This window comes from Parasteatoda tepidariorum, chromosome 6, assembly GCF_982258835.1.
Source record: "Parasteatoda tepidariorum strain Cologne lab strain chromosome 6, Ptep-v5.0, whole genome shotgun sequence".
Lineage (NCBI taxonomy): Eukaryota > Metazoa > Arthropoda > Arachnida > Araneae > Theridiidae > Parasteatoda > Parasteatoda tepidariorum.
In genome coordinates, this window is record NC_141760.1 from 99,628,704 (window position 1) to 99,654,225 (window position 25,522).

The 25,522-nt window shown below is 29.4% G+C and overlaps 1 protein-coding gene across 2 annotated transcripts; it reads left to right on the forward strand.

Moving 5' to 3' along the window:
* The first annotated feature begins 3,003 nt into the window (after positions 1 to 3,003).
* LOC107446905 (uncharacterized) lies at positions 3,004 to 25,188 on the forward strand. 2 transcript variants are annotated; one of them, XM_043048425.3, is made up of 10 exons: positions 3,004 to 3,108; positions 7,292 to 7,319; positions 8,858 to 9,058; positions 11,894 to 12,002; positions 13,218 to 13,284; positions 16,151 to 16,246; positions 17,678 to 17,770; positions 18,743 to 18,806; positions 18,896 to 18,991; positions 22,300 to 25,188. In XM_043048425.3, the coding sequence occupies exons 2-10, from the start codon at positions 7,292 to 7,294 to the stop codon at positions 24,246 to 24,248; spliced, it is 2,703 nt and encodes a 900-aa protein (XP_042904359.2). In that variant the 5' UTR covers positions 3,004 to 3,108; the 3' UTR covers positions 24,249 to 25,188. The 2 variants fall into 2 exon arrangements, with proteins under 2 accessions (XP_042904359.2, XP_042904360.2); XM_043048426.3 differs by having other exon boundaries at positions 18,743 to 18,800; positions 22,300 to 24,608.
* The last annotated feature ends 334 nt before the right edge of the window (positions 25,189 to 25,522 follow it).

The following is a 25,522-nucleotide window of genomic DNA, read 5'->3' on the forward strand; positions in this document are numbered from 1 at the left end:
ATATTTGAAACCAGCAGATTAAATAAGTTTTTATGTTTTTCATCAAAATAAGCACACGTCTAACCATTATTGATGTTATGCTCATCAATGTCATAAGGTTTAAAAATAAAATTTGAAATATGATCTATTACACCTGCTCTGTCTTTGGACTGCTAGAGCGTATGTTAATTAATCTAGCATTGCATGAGTGGGGGTAATAAGACAAAGCGGACACCTTATGACAAAGGGGAGGGAAGCAAAAATATTGAAAAAAAGTGACGTATCATTTATATATGACCTAAGAACATGGCAGAAGAACATGTTTCTTTTTTTTTTTTTTTCGTGTGTAATTGTGCACACACTTTCTTTTTATTTATTTGTTTTAAAAAGAAGCGATTGATTAGTTTATTTTTTTCCCTTAAGCTTATTAAATGAAAAACATACAGCATCTGAAATAATAATACAATAGTGCTGCAGAGAGCAAACCGAAATTGCAGCATTCCATTACAATAGCAGTGCAGCTGCAATAGAATACTTTTTTTTAAAAAAAAATAGCGTAATACGTTATTAATGTGCAAGCTACCTATAATCAAATTTTCGTAACGCTACTTCACTTAGAAAATGTTAACGGTTTCGGAATGTTTTTATCACTGTAAATTTATTGTGGTAGTTGTGGGACTTATACTCTTGGTTTGAAACTTTAAAACAGGTGCTTGAAATCTAGCAACTGTTCCATTAATTTTGAGCCAATAATTGACGATAAGCAAATTTATGATATTTTAAAATCAATGTAAAAATAATTAATACCACGCAAAAATGGACGCTATCAAGTAAAAAAGTAAGGGGAAAAAAATTACTCGTAAGGCTTTTTTTTTTTTTTTTTTTTTTTGATAGCGTCCATTTTTTAAAAAACATTAATGAAATAAAATAATTTTGTAAATAAAGTTGGCGAAAGTCAACCTTTTTGGCGACTTAATGTAAAAACGAGATATGTTTTGTTTTGGTGATTTTTCTGCATTAAAATTAAATTAAAGTAATAGCTTACCTTAGGCAGTTTCAGGTACAGTTTTCAACTGCCAGTAACTTAATGTAAAGCGAAATACCACAGAAACAAAATTTCAGCATGGTTATGTGCCAATTTGCATTTCTTGAGCCGTGGTTGCTCAGAGGATAAAGCATTAACCTTCCTATGAGGTGAACCGGATTCGAATCCCAGCCATGACTGGTAGATTTGAATTCCGCACCCGTCTTGCACTGACCACAGTGTTGACGGAAAATATCCTCAGTGGTAGACGGATTAAATGCTAGAGTCCCCTTGCTGTCAGGCTAACCGTGGGAGGTTTTCGTGTTTTTTCTCTCCACGTGGAACACAAATGCGAGTTACTTTCATTAAAAAAGTCCTCCACGAAGGCAAGTTTCTCCCAATACTTGATCCAGGAGTTCCCTTGTCTTCTGTATTGGGTTCAAAATTACAAGGCTACGATGTTGAACATTTGTAGTCGTAAACTCAAAAGTGGGTCGACTGTTCAACGACGGTGAGAAATTCGTATTTCTTTTCAACTAGAAATGAGCTGTACATGGCCAAATGCAACCGCAAAAGTATTTGACGGAGCTAAATATCATTTTGTGAACTTTTGTTTTAAAAACGATTGTGAATTAATGATCTTTAAATGAAACATCCCAGGTAAATATTTATGATCCTTATTAAAACTATACCAATTGCATGTTTTACTTTTTTTGTTAGTTTATTTTTTCCCCGTGCAGATTTTAATGTAGGCACCGATTATAGAGCATTTGTTTTACGAATAAAGTGATTAAATTACTGTAACCTTGATACTGGTACACCATGAAGACTTAACTTTAAAAAATGTGTTTCTTAATATTTATTGCATAAATTACTCGTTAAATAGTTGGTAAAGATTTTCTTGCAATATGAAAAATAATCACTATTAGTTGCAAAAGAAATTAGTTTACAAAAAGGTGCATTAATAATTATATCTATCCGGTTTAATGTATCGATAGATATTATCTTCAGAATAATGAATGAACACTTACCGTACATTTTCAAAGAAAAAGAAGTTTGAAATATAAATAAAAAGATTGTGTCCCACCTCATTTTCCTCATCCCTTGCAATTATACAGGAAATACTTTTACGAAAACCTTTCGTTCATGAAATTTCTAGGAAGCAATGTTCACGAAAACGATTTTAAAAAAATATGACATCTATAAAATTCTCTAGCGCAACGATTTACAGAAGGCGTTATTTGAGACAAATGACTGCTAGCAGAACAACATGATCATCAGTTGCAATGGATATTCATCAGCGTAGCATGGTAACGTTCTTCCTTTAGTGTGGCTTATTAAATTTAAAAAAGAAAAATGCTGGATATTCTTTCATATGCATGCAAATATAATATGGAATCGCTTTTTCTTTTTTTTTTTTTTTTTAGAGGAGGTACATCTAAAACACATTGGAAAAATATATGTTAATAAACAAAACAAAAAATATGTATCTTACTTTCTTATTCTTATTATCACAAGTTTGTTGATAATGGGAAAGGAAAAAAATTATTGAGAAATTGTGCTTCAAATGTTGTTTCAGAATGACTTTTCAATATTCTGGGTAATTTTTTTCCAGTTCTTCTGCCTTTTCGTTTGAGAAATTTTGCTGCTGAAAAAAAAATCCTACTCTACCAATGATTCTGAAGAACTAAATGAAAACTTAATAAATGGTAGCCTGAAAATATCTACCCCACTAGAGGGCGTATTTAAGCTTTGAGATAGCGAATAATAGCTGCTCAAAAATTTTATTTCATTTTTTTCTTCCAATAAATAAAATATATCTGTACTTTCAAAGTATACACATGAATATTTTGTAATTAGTGCATATTTGAAGCATTTTATGATATTTCTTATAAAGTATTCACATTAGTTGTCATATGCTTTTGTTCGAATAAACTGCAAGCGATAAATATTTGCATGTTTAATATGCAAACGATAATTTTTTTCTTTCGAATAATTGAAATAAAAAGCATTGCTGTCTTCGAATTCTTAATTACTCCTTTTTATTTTCTCCCGGCTTTTATAATTTTTAAAAATTCTTAACCTATGATAGTTTTGTCGCTGAGGTAAGCATATTTTTTCCTTTTTATTTGAATATTATCTGAAATTGTATTTTTATTGATGTGTTATCATTTTCACTTGAAGTTCAACACGATGTTTCTAAAATAATTTGTTCCTCAATTTACTCATAATAATGGAACGGTTTTTATCCTTTTCAAATATCTGATCAACGCTTTTCGTGATCGAAATCTCATATAATTTTAAATTCTTAAATAGGTTTGTATTTTTAATTAACTACCTAATGGATCAAATCTTTTGAAGTTATAACTGAACTATAAAAACTCATCGATCATTTTAGTAATAGTGTTGCACGATTTCTTGAAAAATTGAGCAAGCATTTTCTTTAAGAATTCCTTTTACATCATAAAAATCTTTACATAATGCAGTTTCTAATTCTTGTTCTGAAAGAATGATCGCATTAATTTCTTCTTGACTTATTAACACTGTGATATAAATGTTACAAGATTAGTTTTCCTTTTAAATGATACTTTGAACTATTGTACATGTGTCTTACCTAAGAATTTTTTGTAAAACATTTATCTATCTTGTTCGAATATTTCTCACGAATGTTTAAAGGTTTTCAATACATAAAAAAGAAAGAAAAAAACTTTGTACTACATTATTATAAGATAGATTATTTATATAAGTGATATTTAAGAATTCTGAAATCGTCACAAGGTTTTTTAGCATTTCTTATTCAGTTTTTCCATTATGGGGTCTCCGGGCATCTCGGATTATCCATTAGGCCAGACTAGGCCATGGCCTGCGGCCCCCAATGATTCGGGGCCCCCTTAAAATGGATTTTTTGAAAATAAATTTTTAAAAATTAAGAAAAACAATAAAAAAATCAATTTCAAATATATATTCAAACTTTTTTAAATGTTATGATTATTTTTAGTTCTAATTTAACAAAATAAAGTAAAATTTAATTTATTAATATTTATTTTTATTTTAAATATGCTTTCTTGAATGAAAATATATATTATTACTTTTATAATTGAATAAATGAAAAATATACGAGAAAAACAACTTAATCAAAGGGCCCCAAAAATTTGAATGGCCGAGGGCCCCGCGTACGCTTAATCCGGGCTTGTCTCCAGGCACCGGCACAGTCAGTTTTTGGTTTAACCACTGACTACAGAAAGGCTCCAGTATGCAAGCAGGCAGCGTGTCTCCTGAAGAAGTGCTGTTTTTAGTTTCTAACTTTTTATTTAAATTGTTTACAAAAGACAAATTTGGTTTTAGCGCTTTTCCATTTTGACTTATTATTTTAAAAGTATTTTTCTTAATATTTGCTTACATCAATTTCATACTTTAATTCTTTTGAAATTATGTGATTTTACAAATCTACAATTATTAGTATCAAAATTTCGAAAACACATTTTTTTTTAAAATTAAAACAGTCGAAGTCAAATTTCGCGTGCAGCTAATACATACAACACGTCAGATAGTGCATGAAATTCGAACTCGTTTCATTGAGTATTCTACTTAATAAAATCAACGTACAGAAATTATATAGGAATAACTCTAAAACAGATGTAAGTATGAAACAGGGGTGGGGTTTGCGTATGACTATGAAGAAGAATGAGGAATACATGCATGACAAATCAACATTCCTTTATCGAAAAACAAATTGCAAAGATTAATAAATTTCATTCAAAGCTACTTTATTAAAAAAAAATTTAGCGAAATTATTAAATAAATGCAATTATTAAATAATCAAAAAATTCGAGTTAGCGATTAGCTTTTATATGCAAATAAAGTGAGACAGTAAGGAGAGGTTCTAAAATCAACAAGAGAAAAAAAGCTTGCGCAATATTTAAACAGCCTCTGTGGAGTAAGTTAACTAAACCAGTAGATCCCTAATGCTATTCTACGAAACTCTAGGGTTCCATGGAAGAGTTTCAGGGGTTCCAAGTATTAAGACTCTTTTTTAATCTATACAAGGTAATCGTGATCGTATTTATTAATACGATCACGATTACCTTTATATGCTCGATTTAAAATGTCCGGGTTCCGCCGAAGGATGTTTGATTATTTAGAGTTCCTTATCCAAAAGAATTAGGAAGCGCTGAATGAAGTTTAGCTACGTTGTGCGACAGCCCAAGCAAGAGGAACCCAGTTTTCTTGACTTTGGACTTAAGATTGTATGCCAAGAGTTCCTCTGTGTTCTGGTTTGGGTTTAAAATTACAAGCTACGGAGTTGAACATTAGTAGTCATAAACCTAAAAATTGGGTCGGCAGTTCAACGACGGTTATAAAATGAAATGAAAAGATATTATAATTATAACGGTCGTTGAACAGCCGACCCAATTTTATGGGTTTACGACTACTAATGTTCAACTCCGTAGCCTTGTAATTTTGAACCCAATCCAGAAGACAAGGGAACTCCTGGATCGAGCATTGGGAGAAATTTACCTTCGTGAGGACTTTTTGATGAAGCTAACCTGCATTTGCGTTTAATGGAGAAGAAGACCACGGAACCTCCCACGGTTAGCCTAACGGCAAGGGGACTCTAACCAATGATCCGTCTGCCACTAAGGATATTTCACGTCAGTACTGTGGTCGGTGCAAGCCGGATGCGGAGTTCGTATCGACTGGGATTCGAACACGGTTCGTCTCATTGGAAGGTGAACGCTCTATCCCCTGAGCCATTGCTGCTCCAAATGAGAAGATAGAAAACATCGGAAACCCGTAGACTAAAATGCCAGCCAAGTGGATCCTAGGGGGCTTCGTTACGGATATTAGCTGCACGCGGAATCCCCAATGTTCAGTTTTCAAGCACTCTTGGTACTGATTTTATCGACCTTGCCCGGTCCGAGGATCGAACGAGATAAAGCCACTCAGTCACCGGGCGTCGATGTTGTAGCTAACTATCCTGTTATAAGGACGTATTTCCTTACAAAAAATATAGTATAATATATCCTTCTTCAGGGAAGAAAGTCTGATCTTTAGTTTCTAAACCAGTTCGTTCTATTTTTTTTCTCTTTCTCTATTCCAATGATTTATTTAACTTTTTTTTCTCCAGTTTTTATCCCCAAAATGTGTATTTTTAAATAATTAAGAAAAAAAGAAAATATAAATACTAAAATAGATATTTATAAGTTTTGAAAGACTATAACTCAAGTCCAAACTAAGTAAAGAACGTATAAAAAATAAAAATCTATCACATCACCGAAGTTTTACTGATATTCTTACGATCTGTTTGTAGCTAAACCTCCTTAATGCAAAATATTTTTCTTTGATTCGTATTGAAACTAAATTTTTACAATGAAAATCCTCTAAAAATGGTTGATATTGGTGGCGAGGTGTTACGGCCCTTGAACAAATGTAAAAGAAGATTCAAACGCTGTTTTAATTATAGAGCTTTTGATCATCATGTCAATCAAAATCAGCAACAAATAGAGGCCAAACTCAGTCACGAGTCATAATCTCACTTGAAAATAAATGCATGTAATTTTAAAGAAAGAATTAAAATTTTTTTCAACGAATTTGATATTGGAACTTCTAGAAGAGGAATTTAAAAAGTATCAAAAAAATTTTTAACCATGTCATTTGCGTTCATTTATTAATTAATTTATTTATTGACGCTTAATACAAATATATGTTCAATAAAACAAGTTAGTCTCCTAGTAAATATTTTCTAAAATTACTAAATAAATCATTCAATTGTACTACGAAATGAAAGTATCAGAAAACGAAATAATGCTTGAGGATTTTTAAGAAGAAAAAGCAGCCGAAAAAGTATATAATAACTATTCTAAAAATATTCAATCACTGATCCTACTATTGTACTTGATGTGATCAATTTTTATTTTTTCTGAAAGGATTGTTTAAAAAAGATGAAGCCCTCCTTATTACATTACACGCATGTCACCAATCATTATTTAAAAGAAAAGCACCGCATTGAACTGAAAATTTGAATACCTACTGTTGAAAACATTCTAATTCTTTGTTTTCTAATCTTTACTATTCAATATAACTCTATAAGTAAACGGGTTTATTTTTTGGGCATTGAGCAAACATTATGAAATGTGTCTTTTGAAAATATTAATTTTTTTAAATTTAATGGTATAAATTCATACATGTTTATGATGCTTCGTGATAAATGTTCTTTTTTTTTCTCTTAAAGTTTAAATATGTATTTTCGGATAATTCACTTATATTTTTCTTTGTATTGGGTTTTAGATGCCGTCCTTAAGTAGATCTGAGTTTTGTAAGTAAATATTTTATTAAATATTATTATCTATTATTCACCAAAAAGTTTCATATTATTTATTAAAAATACTATACCTGGCTTATAATTTTTTTATTAATACTTTAACTTTAATTATTCTAAAATTTCTATTCCCAGAATTGGTTGAATGCCTCTTCAAGCTTATCCTTAAAGTTTAAAAGAAAATTATTAAATTTGAGCATTATAATGAATGAGCGTTGATAACAATTTAGGTTCAGAGAGATTTAGTTGTAATAATAAAACAAAAAGTTCGTGGGAATTAGTTTTTTTTCCTTTAAAATTCAATTTTTCATTTGAGAGGGTGAATAATTTCAAGTTTCTTATCGAATATTACGAGAAACTGTATTGAAGTTGATAAAAATTGGTTTATTTGAATATTAAAATTATTTTTAAAAAATATGCAACATTTTTAAATACTACGTTTTATGTAAAACCATTTATTTCTTTGTAATTTTTTTATTGCGTTTAAAAATATCTATAGAAAATCTCTGTTCATGTAAATCTGTTATAATAAATGTAGTCGTACTGAATATTAGCAATGTAAGCATTTTTACTCTTGCACATTTACACTTTCTAACATTCATATATATGACTCCAGAAAGTAAATTAAATGATGGTATGGAGTAAATACTTTGAATTATATTCATTTTACAGTCTTAAAAAATGCATGGATAAAAAGTAAATCAATAAACTTTCCACTATAAAACAGGTACTAAAAAACAGAGAAAAAATGCAATTCTTTCATATATATCAGAATATAATTCGAAGGAAAAAGTAAATACTATTAAACATAAGTGCTATTATACATTCCCAAAATAATTTATTTTTGGGAATCAATTATGTTTTGTAAATTTATTTAACAATGTTTTGATAATTACTATTTTAATTACACTGAAATGAAATCTTGTTTAAAGACAATAATACAAAAAAAAGTAAGGATTTATAACAACACTAACTGCCTGGGACTGCCAGTACTTCCTACAAAAAGTCACACCTTTGTAATTCAACGTAAACTAGACAGTATTGCCTATATCCATGGCACTGGTGTTTAATTTTGACCTTCAAGGATAAAAATTATTTACGGAACTGCTATGTGACTCCTTAAAATAATACTCGTATAAAGACAAAATGCAATGCTTTGATCCAGAGGAGGAGCAGTTCGTTCACTTGCTGCTTCGTTAGTCCAGGAAAAGTCACAAACAGGCTTCGGTGTCTAGTTCGTCCATCCGTACAAATTCAATGCTTTACATTCCCATGTTTCTCTCCACTTTCGCAATCTCTCTTCTCCTCAGACCCATAAAAAAGAAGAAGAAAAAAGAAAACATTAAAATAAAATAAAAAGAATTTGCATTGATAATCGAAATAATAAATCTATCTAACATCTAAACTACTAAATTAAACCCTATATATTTTGTAATTAACGAAATTAGTATGAAGTGTTAGCTTCAATTTGTAAAAGACTGTAAATAAGCAATGAATTTAATTTTGACCACAAAAGAAATCTATTTTTGATATAGATTCTAACGGAAAAAGGAAAATCAAAACAACGAAAAGAGAGACTACAAGAGATAGACATCTGTTTTGGAATGATATCTACTCTAATAAAAATTTTGGCTTATGGATTGAATGCACCAAGTGTAAGAAATGGAGAAAATCTTTCCAATTTTCTGAATCTCATGAAGTTCCAGATTTATGGCATTGTTCAATGAACAAATCCGGTAAGCAAAATTTGTTAACTTATTATGAACCTGAAGGAGTAGTATTCATGAGTGTTAATACATCATTGTATACTGTAATATAACAGTAAAGTTTAGCAAAATATTAAAAACTATAATTTGATAACCAATTAATTTAAATGATCCAAAAAATAAAATTATCGTTAGCATTTTTTGAAATTTCTCTACCATTTGTGTTTAAAAAACATTTCTTGGATTAAAATTTTTATTGGACACTTAAAATATAAAATAAAAAATTACAATCTGGTAACCAATAAATTTAAATAGTCAAGAAAATAAAATGATTGTTAGCATTGATTAAAAAATTTAGAGCTAATGATGTTTAAAAAATTAGACTTTTCAATTTAAGATTAAAAAAAAATGATGTAAGTAACTTAAACAGGTGAAAGCGGGGCCCAGTGAATCACTTTAAAGCATTTTGTTTTCCATGGGAAATTTAGAAACGAATTTAAATGAAAATTTTTTGAATGTGCTTAAGTTATTTGAAATTAGTTGTGAAAATTTTCAAAACAGAATTCTTAATAATTTTTTAATAAAATATTTTATTTTGTTCTTCGATACTTCTGATGTAGAGCACAGTACGCTAAGAACCATTTAGGCATCTTTATCTATTTCTATATCTATTTTTTTTTTTTAAACATGGAAAAAATTACGGAACAATGAAAAAAGGGAGGCGGAAAGAAAAATAATAAAAAGCTGGAAAAAAATCCGAAAAAAGGGAAAAAATTAATAAAAATCCAGAAAATAAAAAATATATTTTCATCAGCTCACACTATTATATCCGCAAAAAAGAAATGCTTTCTAATATTGTATCAATATAGCCAAAATACACTCTATAACAAAAAAACCGACGCACCAAGAAGAAGTTGTCCGATTGAAAGGAAAATTGGTGGATAGGAAGACAATGTACAGAATAGTAAAGGATTAAAATTTCAGAACAATTGAATAATTTATTGCAGAGTTACAGTAACAAGTTCAATAAGGTGTTGACCCGCCTCTAGCCTGGATACAAGCTGCCACACGGCGTGGCAGAGACCGATGAAGCTCCCGGATGATCTCTTGCGGTATCTCCTGCCAAATTCGATCCAATTGTCAAACGAGGTCATCAACATTCCGTGCCAGATGCAATCGCCTTCCCATCATATTCCAGACATGCTCGATGGGAGAGAGATCTGGTGATCTGGCAGGCCAAGGAAGAGTTTGACAAGCTTGCAGACAGTTCATAGCAACACGTGTCGTATGTGGTCTGGCATTGTCCTGCTGAAAAACCAGCCCAAGGCGCTGCAAAAGGAACGGTAGCAAAACAGTTCTTAGGATGTCGTCGACGTACCGCTGTGCAGTAAGTGTACCTCTAATGACGACCAAAGGGGTCCGGCTGTCAAAGGAAATGGCACCCCAGACCATAATGCCTTGTTGAGGGCCGGTGTGGCGTGCAATAGTAAAGGCAGGATCCCCCCTCTGCCGTGTGCGTCTCCAAACACGTCTTCGATGATCGTCAGGACACAGTTGGAAGCGGAACTCGTCGCTAATGACTATACGTCACCATTCGGCATAATTCCAGCCTGATCGAGCGTCGATTTTGCGCGTCTTAGTGCGTTCTTGGTGAGTCGATTTTTTTGTTATAGAGTGTACATCAATACAGTAGCGTGATCACTCAAAAAACAATTTTACGAAAAATTTACAACAAATAAAATCGAACACATTAAGTAAAAATATCACGTAAAAACAGAAAATAAAATATAAAGAAAAAAGCAGAAAAAAAATATGAAACGACCGAGTAGCGAATTCAAATGAACTTGCATGAACGGGAAATTTTTCAAAAATGATTTAAAATATTTTCGTAACAATATTACCAGATTGCAAAATATGAAACCAAAAGTGCAAATTGAGGTAAAAGCGTAAATAGAGGTGTTTTGTATTTAAGTGCGTTCTTACTGAAGTGCGTTTTATTTGTTAGTCCCGGAAATGGATGTGCACATGGTAATATTATGCTGGATAATTTAAAGATGTTGACAATTAATAATTTTAGAAAATTAACATTTATTTAAGAAGAAAAAATAGTAAAGAGAAAGAAATTGATTTTAGTAAATATACCCTTTTGTTATGATTTTTAAAAAAAATTAGCCTTTATTCCTCATTTTATTCTCTCCAGTGACTCCGATAATTTTTACAAGAGCATTAAATCAAAAAATTAGCCTCAAGTATTCACAAATCGCTACTCGCCATTGATTATAGATAAATATCTTTTCATATTTTTTAATAAGAAATAAATAAATTACATCTCAAATGAAGAAAAGATTGACTCTTAAATCATAGTAGGATATAGTAAGTTGATAATGGCTAACTTTCATATTTGCTACTGATCAAATTTTTTTTAAAACTTATATTAAAAGAAGGAATCCTTTTCTTTAACTCGAGTTTTTGAAAATATTTACTATTAAATCAGTAACAGGTAATAAATTGATAATAGCTCATTAAGAATTTCTATAAAGCAAAATTTTAGTTCTTGCATTTTATTATGTTAAATCTCGGCTCTTCTGCATATTTAATACATTTTTATGGCCACTAACATTGTCTACTTTAATTCTTTCACTTGATTATTCAATTATAAGAAATGTAAAAAAATTTTTACTAAGAATTCAGGTAGAAACCCGGAATATCAGTGTTTTCAAATTGTCATCTGATCTTATAATTATCTTCTCTTTCATATTTGTTGCCATCAAAGCACTTTTTTTTAAAACTAAGCTGATTAATTTAACATTTTTCATTGTCTTAAAACATACTTTTTTCTTAATTTAAAATTTTTCTTTTATCTAGATGATGGAATCGAAGGAAGTTGTGAAGACCCAGAAGAAGATACAAACGAAGACTATTTAGAGTTTTGCCCAGGATCACTTGTTTGGGCTAAACTGGATGGATACCCCTGGTAAGTTCTCACATAATGCATCCCTCTCTCTTACTTTCATGATTTTATTTAATTAAAAATAACGAAATTAATTTTTTAATGTTTTATTTTGTTGTCATTGAAGAAAAAAATAATGGAAATGGTGTGTTACATTACTAAACAAAACACTTTTTTTGTATTATTTATTGTATAGATAATAATACCTCTCTTATTCATTTGTTTGTTGCTTGTTTGTTCATTTACGTCGCACTAGAGCTGCACAATGGGCTATTGGCGACGGTCTGGGAAACATCCCTGAGGATAAACCGAAGACATGCCATCACAATTTTGATCTTCTGCAGAGGGGATGGCACCCCTGCTTCGGTAGCCCGACGACCTGCACGCGAAGTCGAGCACTTTACGGTAGAACAGTTTAACGAGAACCAATACCGCACACCCTCGGTCCCTACGCAGGCTGATTCAAGTGGTCACCGCACACTGATCGCAGCCAGTGATGCTTGACTTCGGTGATCTGCTGGGAACCGTGTCTTAACGATCAGTCCACTGCGGGACCCTCTCTTATTCCTTACAGAAGTTTTATATTTAGTAAATTATAAGAAATGCTTCAAAAGATCACGAATTTCAAATATAATGTAAGCAATTTCATCGAATAGATAAGACTATATCTTAGGTACAGTTTTAAAAACTTTTTTAAATATATGCAAATTAGAAATTGTTTTGTTATTTTTTATACAGAAAATGTTTTTGTATCTTTAAAAAGTAAAATGTAATACGAAATTGGTTGAATCGCAAATTCATTAGGCAACCAAATTGCAAAATGGTGTTCAAAATAATAACTATATATTCAACGTCATTAAAAAAAGTGTGAATTTTATTCATCAGAACAAAAATATTTTGAAGAAAAAAAATTGTTATTGATACTTGATGGTTTTTTTAATTATTTCAGGCATTGGATTTATAAGTTAACATCAGTGACTTTTTAATAAGTACGAAATCTTTTTAATTGAGAATATAAGGAGTAAAGGATTCAACAGTATATATTTAATCCAGCTAGAGACTATTTAATCCAGATAGATAGAGGAGTATATGCCACTAAAAGCAAAAAATAAATAAATAAAAAAATATGCAAATTATGTTTATAAATACCATAGCACGTTTGTGCCTCGTTGATATTATATTCATGCAATGTAATTTTAAAAAAAAAGTTGAAATTAATTTGTTTAATTTTGATTTTAGGTGGCCCGCAATGGTTGATGAAGATCCAGACATTGAAGAATTTTTTTTGAGTCAAAGAAAGAGTGATGTATGATATTAATTTTTTTCAAATGTAATATGCCTTTCAAATTAGTTGGTAGCGTAATCTATTTACTGGATGGCATGTTTTTCATCGTTTTCTGGGTAAAATAATATTTATTTGAAAATAGAGTTGAATATTTGAAAGAGCATCTACTTAAAGTGTGAAAATGTACGTTATGTTTGCTCTCATTTTAAAACTTAATTACATCAGCTAAGGAGAGATTTAGTTACAAAAATTTTTCCCTTTATTTAGTGATTTAAATGCATGTTTTATGAAATCTTTATTACTCAAAAGATGATTAAAAGAAAGTATCTTTCGTTATCTAATTATATATTAGTTGCGGGATTAAAAATAATTGTATTTACTTAAAGATTTAAAATTTACTCAACTAAATAAAATCTCAAATATTTTGATATACATTTAAATATATTCTGCATAAAATATGTCATTTTATTTATGTGGGTAATAATTCTAAATATAAACATTTTAACTTTTTTGAAGGAAAAAAAAAGTTGAAAAAAAAAACATTTACGCTGTAACACTGGGCGGGTGTTGAAAGAAAGCATTCTTAGAATCAAATAAGCTTCCAATCTTAAGTTCTTCTTTAAGCTTACAGCTTAGCAGTACTAAACAGGGCAAGGAAATGATACCTTATTCCATTAATTTTAACTTCAATTTAAAATAGTTAATTAGTTCTTTATTTCGAACAGAAGAAAATATTTTCTGAAATCGAACAGTTTCAAAATGATTAGCTAAATAATGTCTTTTTTTTTCCTTCAATATTTTGGACCCTCTCCTCCCTTTTGTCAGGAAATGTCACACATCTCCCTCCATCTTAACTCTCCGTCTTGTCACATTAAATGTTATATTATGTAATCATAGGTTAGCAGTTATGGTACAAAACGCATGTTTGCATAATATTTTTGAACTATAACTTTTTTAATGACATTAGTCATAAACAATCATAATGATTAGTTGTGTACCAGAGTTGGGCAAAAATGTAATCGATTGCATTTTTCGATTACAGTAACCAATTATTTATAATCTAGATTACAATTCACTAAAATTTTGATTATAGCTATGATCATGATTCCAAGTAATCGCAACAAAAATGATTACTGGTAGTTATGATTGCAAGTGTTCAAAATCTATGACAACATGCACCAAGAAAAACTGACCACCCTGATTAATTTTTGTTTTAGTGATCGCATTCTTCAGGTTCTGGGACTCATTCTTAATGGTTCGAGGGGGTGACCTCAAATATGCTAATTACTTAAGGCAGACAATATTTTAAGTTACGAAATCAGACACAACAACGTACTTTCTCTGAGTAAACAGACCTTTAAACCTTTCTTTCAATGGATTCGGATTTCTGACCCCCAAAATATAGAGGGTAGCCGCAATCTGGGAAATATGACACCCATAGTTTGGTCAGGAGAGCTATCTAAAGTTTGCACCCGTTAATTTTAATTTTACTTTTTGCATTTTCGGAGTTACCTCAAGAAACTTTTAAGCTAATTAAAAAAAATTTTGCATAAAAATATAAAATTAGTTTATAAAAAAATATTTCTATGCAAAAAATGTGTATGGATGCATTACACCTATGTATATAAGTAATGTATGCATGTATAAACAATATATGTACAGTATCAAAATACCGAACACTCTGATTAAATTTTGATGTAATAATCTGATCTTCACATTCTAGGACTCAATCTTAATAGCTCTAGGGGGTGGCCTCAAATATACTAAATAAATGCAGATGAATTTATAAAATTTTTGAGTTACGAAATTAAGCACAAAAACGTACTTTCTCTGAATAAACATAGTTTTTTCTTCTTTATTTACATATTTGGATTTTTAACCTTCAAAATATGGGGGGTAGCCGCTATCTAGGAAATATGGTCCCCATTGTTTGGTCAGGAGAGCGATTTATTTTTTGAGTATTTCGCTATATCTCGAAAACTCTTTAAGCGAATTGAAAAATTTTTGCACACTATTATAAAATTTGTATAGCCAAAGATAATTCCATGCAAAAAATAACTGTTAGTAAATATTTATTATTTATATAAGAATGTTCGAAAAAACTTTGTAAAGTAGTAAAGTTTTTGCTTAATTTTGAAGAATGTAATTTTCCTGGCAATTCAAATTTTTTCAAACAATCTAAAATAAAATGTAAATATTTACTAAAATTTATTTTTTGCATGGAATATTCTTTGGATAAACGAATTTTATAATTGCGTGCAATTTTTTTTTAATTCGCTTACAAAGTTTTCGAGATATAGCGAAATACGCAAAAAATAAAATTAAGATTAAAGAAGGGGTCCGAACTTTGGAGCGCTTTCTTGACCAAACTATTGGCACCATATTTTCTAGATTGCAGCTACCCCCTATTTATAAGGTTTGAAATCCGATTCCGACAAAAAAAAAAAAAAAAAAAAAAAAGAAGTTAAGTTTATTCAGGGAAAGTAAGTTCTTGGGTTTGATTTCTTAGCTTAAAATATCGTCTGCAACTTATTAATTAGCATATTTGAGGTTACCCCCTCGAGCCACTAAAATTGAGTCCTAGAATGTGAAGATCTGATCAGATCAAAGTTATTCAGGGTGATCTTTTCTTTTTGCGAGCCGTACATACATAATAGATTTATCTATTGTTCATACGGATCAAATGTGCCAAATGCCCTCCCCATTTTAAATGTGTCATTATTTATGAACGGGCTCCAGTCAGTATTATTCAGTACTCGCAAGTTAAATTAAACCAATCTTAACTATTTCCTAGTATATTATAATACAAAGCAAATAACAGTATAATGGAATTTCTTTTTTTTTCTACATTAACTGTAAATATTTAAAAAATCATTATAATTTATAGTACTACCATGTCACATTTTTGGATGAAAAGGTTTCTCGTGCTTGGATTAGAACCACACAAATTAGCAGTTATTTAAAACCACCTCATATGCACAGAGTATGTATCCATAATTTTTATTTGTTTATTTCGCTTAAAATTCATAGTAATATTAAATTTTACCCTCAAACTAATATTGTGAGTGAAATCTTATTAGCCATATCATGAGAACATGATTTTTATGCAATATTAACGTATGTCCTGATTATTTTATTGAAACTTTAGTAAATAATTTATACACATTATCATATATTAACATATTTTCTATCAGTGTTAAGGGTCCACAACCTGTACTTTACTTTACATGCGGTCCTCAGGCAGCATTCTGTCATGGCAGCACCTGAACAGAATTAAAAAAAAGCTATTATAATATTTAGGGAAAATAAAAATTAGAAATTTTGAATTGCGCGTTTAAGTATTTGCGCGCACAGTCGAACTCAATGTAGGTTTTCGTTCTCTTTTTTTTATCGGTGGTTATCGCTTCGAATTTTAAACAATATTAATAATACAACATAAAACAATGCGTGAATTTCGTATTTTGGTAATCATTTTTGAAACTCTTGATTTGTATCCATTTCATCGCTAATCCAAGTGATTTTTCGATTGCGTTTTCTGTTGATGTTGTTGGTTTTCTAAGTGTTTTTTTTTAAATCCAGATATTATTAACACGATTTTATTAAGACTATTAGTGAGTTTAGAATCGTACATTTTAATAATAATCACCTTTTATATGTTTTATTTGAGCTAATTTTATCGTAAATCCAAGTTATTTTTATCTAATTTTTTTTAATCACCTATTGCTACGCGTTCCCCGATGCTTTTGAAAAATCCTGCATGCGAACTCGAATCGCGCATATGCACTCGAATCGCGCGTTTAAATATGCAACTTATTGAAGTCGATTTCATCGCAAAAGTAAGAAACTTGTTTTTATTTTTTCATCATTCTTTCAGTCAGTATTGCTACGTTTTTCTACGAGGTTTTGCAAATCTCGATCTTTAAATCCGTTACTGTAACGACTTGCGATTTTCAAATCACGCATTTTAATAATCCTTTTTCTTATTTATAGCGATTTCATCATCAATCAAAGGAATTTTTTGACTTTTTAAAAAAATTTTATTTCTACGTTTTCAACATAATTTTGAACATCCTGATATCGTTAATACGATATCATTAAGACTTACCTGGTTCAAATCGCGTATTTCAGTTATTATTTTTGACGTGCTTTGTTTGTGCAGATTTCATCGTCAATCAACTTTAACTTTCTACCTTTTCGGCATTTGGTACTGCTGCTCATTTTTTTTAAAATCTTGCTTTTTTTTAAAATTATTTTTCTTTGTTCGAACTTTTTATCTCTAACACAATATTATTTAAATAAGCATGTATGGATAACTACTTTAAGTGACGAAGTTTTTAATAAATCTTTCTACTTTAGTTTAATTATTTATAGAAAATAAATTTTAGTATACTGTATTAATTTAATTTATTTGTAGCACCTTCCAAAGCATCTAAATAGGAAAAAATATAGAATGTTACTCGAAAAAGCTGAAGTAAATGCAAACGCAGCATTGGAAATGACTCTGAAAGTAATTCTGCATCATTATATTATGTGTTTAATTTTAATATAAAACTTTACGTTAGCTATTTAACATTTACTGAAAACTTACTATGGATTTTCCAAAATTTTATGGAAAATATTCCAAACCTCATAGTCATAGATTTCTCTCTTTGTTAAAACAATTAAAGTATAAGTAGTAATTAAAGTATAGTATATAGTTATGTTTAAAAAGGGTCAAAGACCTAAGCAATTGGATTCGAATATCTTAGAAATGAACTTACAAATGAAATTCTTTAACTCGCATAATTAACAATAGAAAATAAGTGCATAGTTTAATATTCGCGAAGTTGTTAATTGATTTATTATTCATCAAAGGCGCCATTCAGATAATTTGAAAAAACATTTAACTTAGCATATGCTGTATTAAACATTTTAATAATAAATTTCCCACTATCCCACACGAACATGTAAGAGACAAAAGGGAGATCACACTTGAGCAATATGAGTTCATTATACTTGCATATTGTCTTAATTTTTGACTGTACGATTTTAAATCTCAAAATATTTGAATTTTTTTCTTATTTATTTAGTCTGACCAGCTGGTGTCCGGAAGCGGCTAGTTTTAAAATAATTAACAATGTCTCACTTTAACCCAATTTTCCTTGTGAATTTAGAATATATGATTGGGGAGAAACTATTTTTTTTTTAATAATTATATTCATTAATCTATCAATGAAACCTGACTCACACCTCATCATATTTTTCTAAACGTTAGCATTTTAACCGTCAAGTCAACAGGTCCAGTCAACATCTATTTCATTTGAATTTACACTTCGTATAAGTACAAAATATAAATCCCGTTAATTTAGAAATTATTAGTATAAAAAGAAAAACGTTTAAAAAACTAATCTATTCAAAATGTAAAAGTAAATTTAAGTTTTTGTTCTGTATATTACTAGTATAAATATTTAAAACTAAAACAATTTTTATCCACTTACAGGAACGTTTGCAGAAATTTAGTTTTCCTCATCTATATAAAGGAAAATTTCCTCTAGCATGTAATCGTAATGTTTTTTTCCCTTTAATTTTATTTTTATGAATAATTTTATATTTTGAAAATAAAATGCCATAACAGTATCGATTCATATTTTAGTTCAGCCTGATAGTTCTGATGAATCAGAATGTATTACAGCTGAATCATTGTTGAAGGAACTTGATTCAATTGATTCAGATTTCTCTTCTGATTCAGGTAATTAACAGTTGATATTTTTGTGAATTATAAAGTATATGGAGAAGTGAGCATCCATTAGTATAGTCATAATTGCATGAATTGCATAATTACATAAATTGCATAATTGCGTGAATTACATGAATTCAGGAATCAGAATTCCTTTAAAGGTAAAATATTTGTGTTAATTTTTTTATTATATCTAGGGGTTCAATACATCACCGAGCTATTTTTAACTTTTTCTTTCGGAAAACACAAATGATTGCAAAAACCGTCATTATAACTTTTGATTGAATAATTTACTAACCTTACCCAGGTAATTTCAAGGAGCTTTTGAGTTAGCAAACGAAGCCTTCAATAAATTTTTTATCCTTAAAACTGACCCTTCATGACGAATTTATATCGTTAAATCAGACCCTTTGCAAAATATTTTATAATAAACATAAACTTTTTAACAAATTTTTTATTTTAAACTCTTTGAAAGATAAGGTTTTTAAGTTTTATCTTAAAAACAGGACACTGGCAGAAAGAACCCCATTCTGCAGTAGCAGTTCCGAAAAGATTTTTTGTTTTATTTTTTACAAAAATAGGCCTTTCAAAAAAAAGTATGAGATCTCTGGTGCTTGTGGATTTTTGCAAAAACGAAGCCCTATCTTCACAAAATTAAATTTTGATTAAAAAAAAAAAATACATTTACAAAAAGTTTGGAATAATTCTAGGAATATCCACTAATATTTAAGAAAGTAATTTAAAAATTTCTCTCCATGATTAAAACTTTTCATTTCAGCAATCAGTTGTGATGAATAAATTATCTAAATGTGTTATCAAAGCGTGTTTCACATACAATGGAATCATTTTATGAAAAACGATAAGTTTCTTGTAAGTTGATAACTTCACAATCTTATTGTTTTTACCATAATGTTTTTAACTTTAGATTTTTATTACTAAGAGAGCACTTTTAGATTTGTGACACACAGCGAAAGTCTTTATTTATTTTTATAAATCTCACATGATGACAAGTTTTTTATTTTTCTTAACAATTTTAAAACACTTAAAAGTGCTAGATAGAAAAAGGGTTCTGTTCTGAGCTCCACCATATTTGTCCTTTTTTTTTTTCATTATTTGCGATTAAATTTTTACATTTATGGGACAAAATATTGTTTTTATTTTTTTTAAATCTAAATATGTTCATAACCTCATTTGTTTGAAGAAAAGAAACGAAATTCTTAGAAGTAATGCAGATTTTTATTTTCATCTCTGTTTAATAAACAAATAAAGAGGTAGTTCTCAAAATTGTTCTAAAGAAATAACTTTATTTCCCTTTATTTTTCCATATTAAATTTAATTCAGTGTTTAAGAACTCAGTCTAATATTGGTTTTGGGTGTAGTTCTCCAATCAAAATTTGCTTACTTCATAAGTTCTTTCATCTTCCAACTTTCGTGCTTTTTCTCCTAATTGTAGTGTAACAAAATATTAGATTTAACTTTTTTTTTCAATGCGTTTGATTTAAAATATTTTTAGCTCTATGTTTTTTAAATGATTCAATCATACATAAACTCACCTTCAAACGAAACAGTGGTGTTTTTAAATGCTGGTGAATTTATGTAAAATTCGTTTAACTTTAATCTACTTTCTTATATAATTTTTTTCTTTTTTTTTTGTTGCAGAAAGCGTTAAAGTTAGCAGCTATTACTTTTACTTTTCTCTTTTAAAAAAGTTCTTAATTAACTACTGTAGTCCTAAATGTAGTTTAAAATATGTTGAATGATGTTAAAAACAAATATATGCATTTTTATTTATTACTTTTGTAGCTAAAATGTTTATACTGACTGTTTGGCCTTTCACTACATAAATTTCCACGCACATGCAACAAAAATTTCCTCACACAAGTACCATGTGTAACTTATTTATTAGATTAAAATGTAGTTAAATACAAGTTTTATAATAATTAAAGAACATGGGGGGTGAACGGTTTTTTGTCCACGAAAACTGATTCTGAGAACAAATGAATTTGCTCGCAGACAGGAAATGTTTTTCCACACTACGGCCCATCTTTACAGTGTAAAAACTCTCGGGGAGAGCCAATTTTTCACTCTATTGCTTTATCAAAATATTTAAATTAATAAAAATTGGCGTGATTTAAATAACTTGATTTGACCAAAAATATTGATTTAATCAGAATCTGTTTTTTTGAAAAAAATCATTGCTTTGCTCAAAAATTTTAATTAGGATACTCTAATGATTGTTTCTTTTTTAAAAAAGTCAAATTTCATTGATATTGCAAGCTTTATCTATAATGTAATGCTTGTAAATTATTATTTGATGTTTGGATTAAAGTAGTGTGAAACTGTTAAATTGTAACTTACCACAATTGTATGTAAAATAATTTTTCTATTACATAAATATTTTATTATTGAATATAAATGTATTATTAAATTAAATATTATTGCTATTATATAACAATCATATTAATTTAGCTTGATATTTGCTTAAAAACAAATACCTTTTAAACTTATTAAACACTTTGTATGTATACGTAATGGAGAAATGCTTATTCTGCCAAAAGTAATTTAGAGTAATTGATTTTTTTTTTTTGTATATTTCTTGATCTATATTTATTCTTCATTAATATCTATCTGACAAATCGGGTCTTTATCCTTACAAATTCTTAAATGTATTGAGCTTGAATAAAAACAATGATGTTATTTTTTTACTGATTAGTTCGAAATTATTTTACAATTATTCTATAATAATTTTACCATTTAAATTAAAAATATTTACGCATTGTTGGCCGGTGACGAGTTTACTCGTCCTTTCGAGCCCAAAGTTGTTGATCTATGTTAAGTTACCTCGTTTATTAGACTTTCAATGTCGAGTTAACTCATCATCTGTCAATAACGTTTGGACATGAAATCATTATTTAGAATATTTTATTACCATATTTAGTTACAAAATGACATGACATAGTGCAAGGGAAATGACATAGTTTCTGTGTAAAAGTGCCGATCACAAAAGTCTTAAATATTTTAGTTATAATATTGTTCTCAATATTATATTACCAATCACATTAATATTAAGTATTATTATCATAGCTTTGGTTGGTATATGTAAGAAAGTAAACAAATAAAAATAAAATAAATCCGATTTAGGGCAACAAAAAAAAACTTTTTCTTTAAAAGTATGTTTTTTTGCCAGATGACATTATGAGTACATTTCATTCTAGTCAATATTTCAGTTTTATCAATTCATTGAATACCAAATGGGAATTTATATGTTAAATATTTTACTAAAATTGTAAATAATAAGTTATTTTTCTTTTTGATTGAAGATTCTTCTACTTTGAAAAGATCAAACGAAAATGAAGACAAAATACCCAGGGAGCCAATACATGTTGTTCCAGATGCCGGTAATATTGATGAAACTGGATCAAACAGCGAATGTTCTATAATGAATTCTTCCCCTTCCACTTCAGGAACAGAAAAGAAGATGAAAACATCAGATATATCCTCCGATGAAGCAAGTGAAACAAAATTCCGCAGATCATCTGCAACTGTCCCCGAGAAAAACTTCACAAAAAAGCGTAAAAATAAGAATTTGGATAACAAAGCCTCAAAAAAATGCAGCTCAGTGAATCATCTTACCTCTTCTGAAAGTACTGCCACTAAACCACCTGAATATGTCGATCTTTGCCTTGATGACGATGACACATTGGAGTTAGTCATAGCTTCTAACAAAGAAGAAAAAACTGAAACAAATCAGACATCATTCAAGTCTCTTGTTAGTGATAATCCTTCATCTAACGCATCTATTCAATCCAGCGAAGAGGGTGGAGCTAAAGTTGTAAAAGGATCTAAGGATAAGCTGACTAAGAAGCGAAAAATTGATAACCTAATGACAAATCCTAGTGAAAAACATGGTATCGATACGAAAGTCGTAAACAAGCATCAGTGTTCTGGTAAAGATAAAGATGTCATGATACACGACAGTGTTTCATCTGTAGATTTGGGGAATAAAACATTGTTGGTCACTCAGCCAAATGCAGAACGCAGTGAAAAAAGTAAACAACTTAAAAAGAAGCAGATAAAAGATTTAAAAACAAGCCCCAACGTGACATCAGATGTCGTCAGTACAATTGTCACAAATAATCATCATTTTCACGAGCCGGATAAAGAAGTGGAAGATATCAGGAGTTGTGATAATGATATCAATCTTCCAGCTGTGAAGACGCAAAACAAAACATTATCGCCCATTCAGTCTGCTGAAGTAAACGGTGTTAAATCAGTTGATGGTAAAAAAGAATCTAATAAAAAGGTATTGAAGAAGAAAAAGGATTTAAAGGCAGAGTCAAGCTTAAAACATAATACCAATCCCAGAGTTGTGAATAATAGTGGAAAACATAATGCAAATAACGGCAATGGTGAATCTCTCTCTGATTATAAGGCCAAAGTTATTTCCGAGAAGAAAACAAGCAGAATTATGACAACAACTAAAACTGCCATGGCACCGAGAGCGAATCTTGGTCAATCGAATAATATAAAAAATGTTGGTGCGAAAACCAGCACCATCGTTGGAGCTGCCAAACCAAAGAAGGAAAAACAATTACAGGGAAGCAAACAAAAAGTTGAAAAAGCGGTTACCAAGCAGAAAGATGTTAAAGTTAATGAAGAACAAAATATTTCTTCGTGTGATAAACAAATCCAAAGAAACAATGAATCGTCAAGATCTAATTTTAAAACTAATTCAAAATTAAAACCGTCCTTTAAGGCATTTAAACTTCCGTTGAAAGACGTTGTTTCAAAACAGTTTGATGAAAAGAAAAAAGATTTTAATGATACAAAAGAAAGCAAAACAGTTGGGCAAAATCAGGATTTTGGTAAAGAAAATTCTCATGTTGAAGACCAGGTAGTTAGCTCTACCATCCTTGCCAATTCCGATTACGATAAAACTTGTTCTAATGCTAAACCACCAAAAGAAAATATATCTAAGAGTAGGAAAGACAAAAATATTATTAAGACATGCGACGTCAGTTTACCCGAAGAAGTTTCACTGAACGAAACTTCAGGACCATTGAATGGATGTGCGAAAGCGCTGTTGTCTACTAATGATGGTAACGAAACCGAAATACGAAAGAAAATTATAAAAAAAGCAATTCCAACTCAAATTCGCGAAAAAATTCGCGAAACCACTGTTGAAGATATTGAAAGTAATGTGAACAAAGAAATTGAATCACAAGATGAAGATTTCTTTATTGTTTCACTATCAGATGAAGAGTTTTGATACTTCTGGATTGGAGTTTTTTGAGCTGAATAATTTTGATAAATTACTAAACTTCGATTGAATTCTAGATGGATTGTTTTAAATGGAATCTGAAGGACTTAATTAACTCCTTTCTCTTCAATAATGCATAAAATTTCTTTATTACCACATCTAAGTAATTCTGTTCAAATATTTGCGATTTATTATTTGATTAAATTCAGCAGTTCTTTAATTAAGCTATACTAAACTTTAATATTAGTAACATAATTAATTCAGCTTAAGCGTCTATTAAAGGTCTCAGATTTACCTACATTACTTTTTACTCTTTCATTTTGTGAAAATCTCATTACTTCCACAAATTTCCTCATTTTTATTTCTCTGTTGAATTTCTCATTGTTTTTTTATAACTGTATATTTGTTAATACTAATATTTCACAAATATTTTATTACTTATAAAAAAATAATGTACTTTCCGATGAAATACATCACTTTTTATTTTGTGAAAATATCACCATTGTTAAAAAAGTCTTAATTTTTAATTTTTTCTTGATTTCTACATTATTTTGTTTTAAATGTATTTTAAATGTCAGTTACATAGATGTATTTATGTTACTAATTTACTATAATTTTTTTTTCATTTACAATTTACATTGTTTTCCTTTGAAATGTTTAAAATCTATCACTTAATATTTTGCATTTCAATTTCGTGAAAATATAATATTTTTCTTCAATTTTATTACTTTATTTTTATTTTTTTGGGGATGTAATACTAGTATGATATATAAAAATATTTGAGCACTAATATCCTACAGAAATTTATTCATTAGAAAAATATAGTATATATCGTTTTTTTCTAGCATCCATTTCTAAACAATTTCTCTCTTAGTTTTTGTTTTGTTATAGTTCTGATATGAAGACACAATATCTTGTAACAACTTTTTTATTGAATAAAGTCCTAAATAATTTATTTATTTGTATTGTTTATGCAGTTGTCAGTTTACCCAATGAGCTGAGAAATTGTTTAAAAAAAAATTACTCTTAATTTAAAGCTTAATTGAATAATAATGATTTCTCACAAGGTACATAAAATTAAAATAAATATGTAATATGCATTATTTTGTTCTTGAATTATAAGAAAGAATTTTAAAAAATTAACATAAAAAATATGAGTAATATTTTTTGACGGTACACCTGAGACAGATATTAATCTAGACTTGTGGGGGAAAAAAAGGAAATCCTGAAATGGGGGGAAGCACTAACCTAGCTTTGTGAAACCTCCAGCTCTATCTATCCAG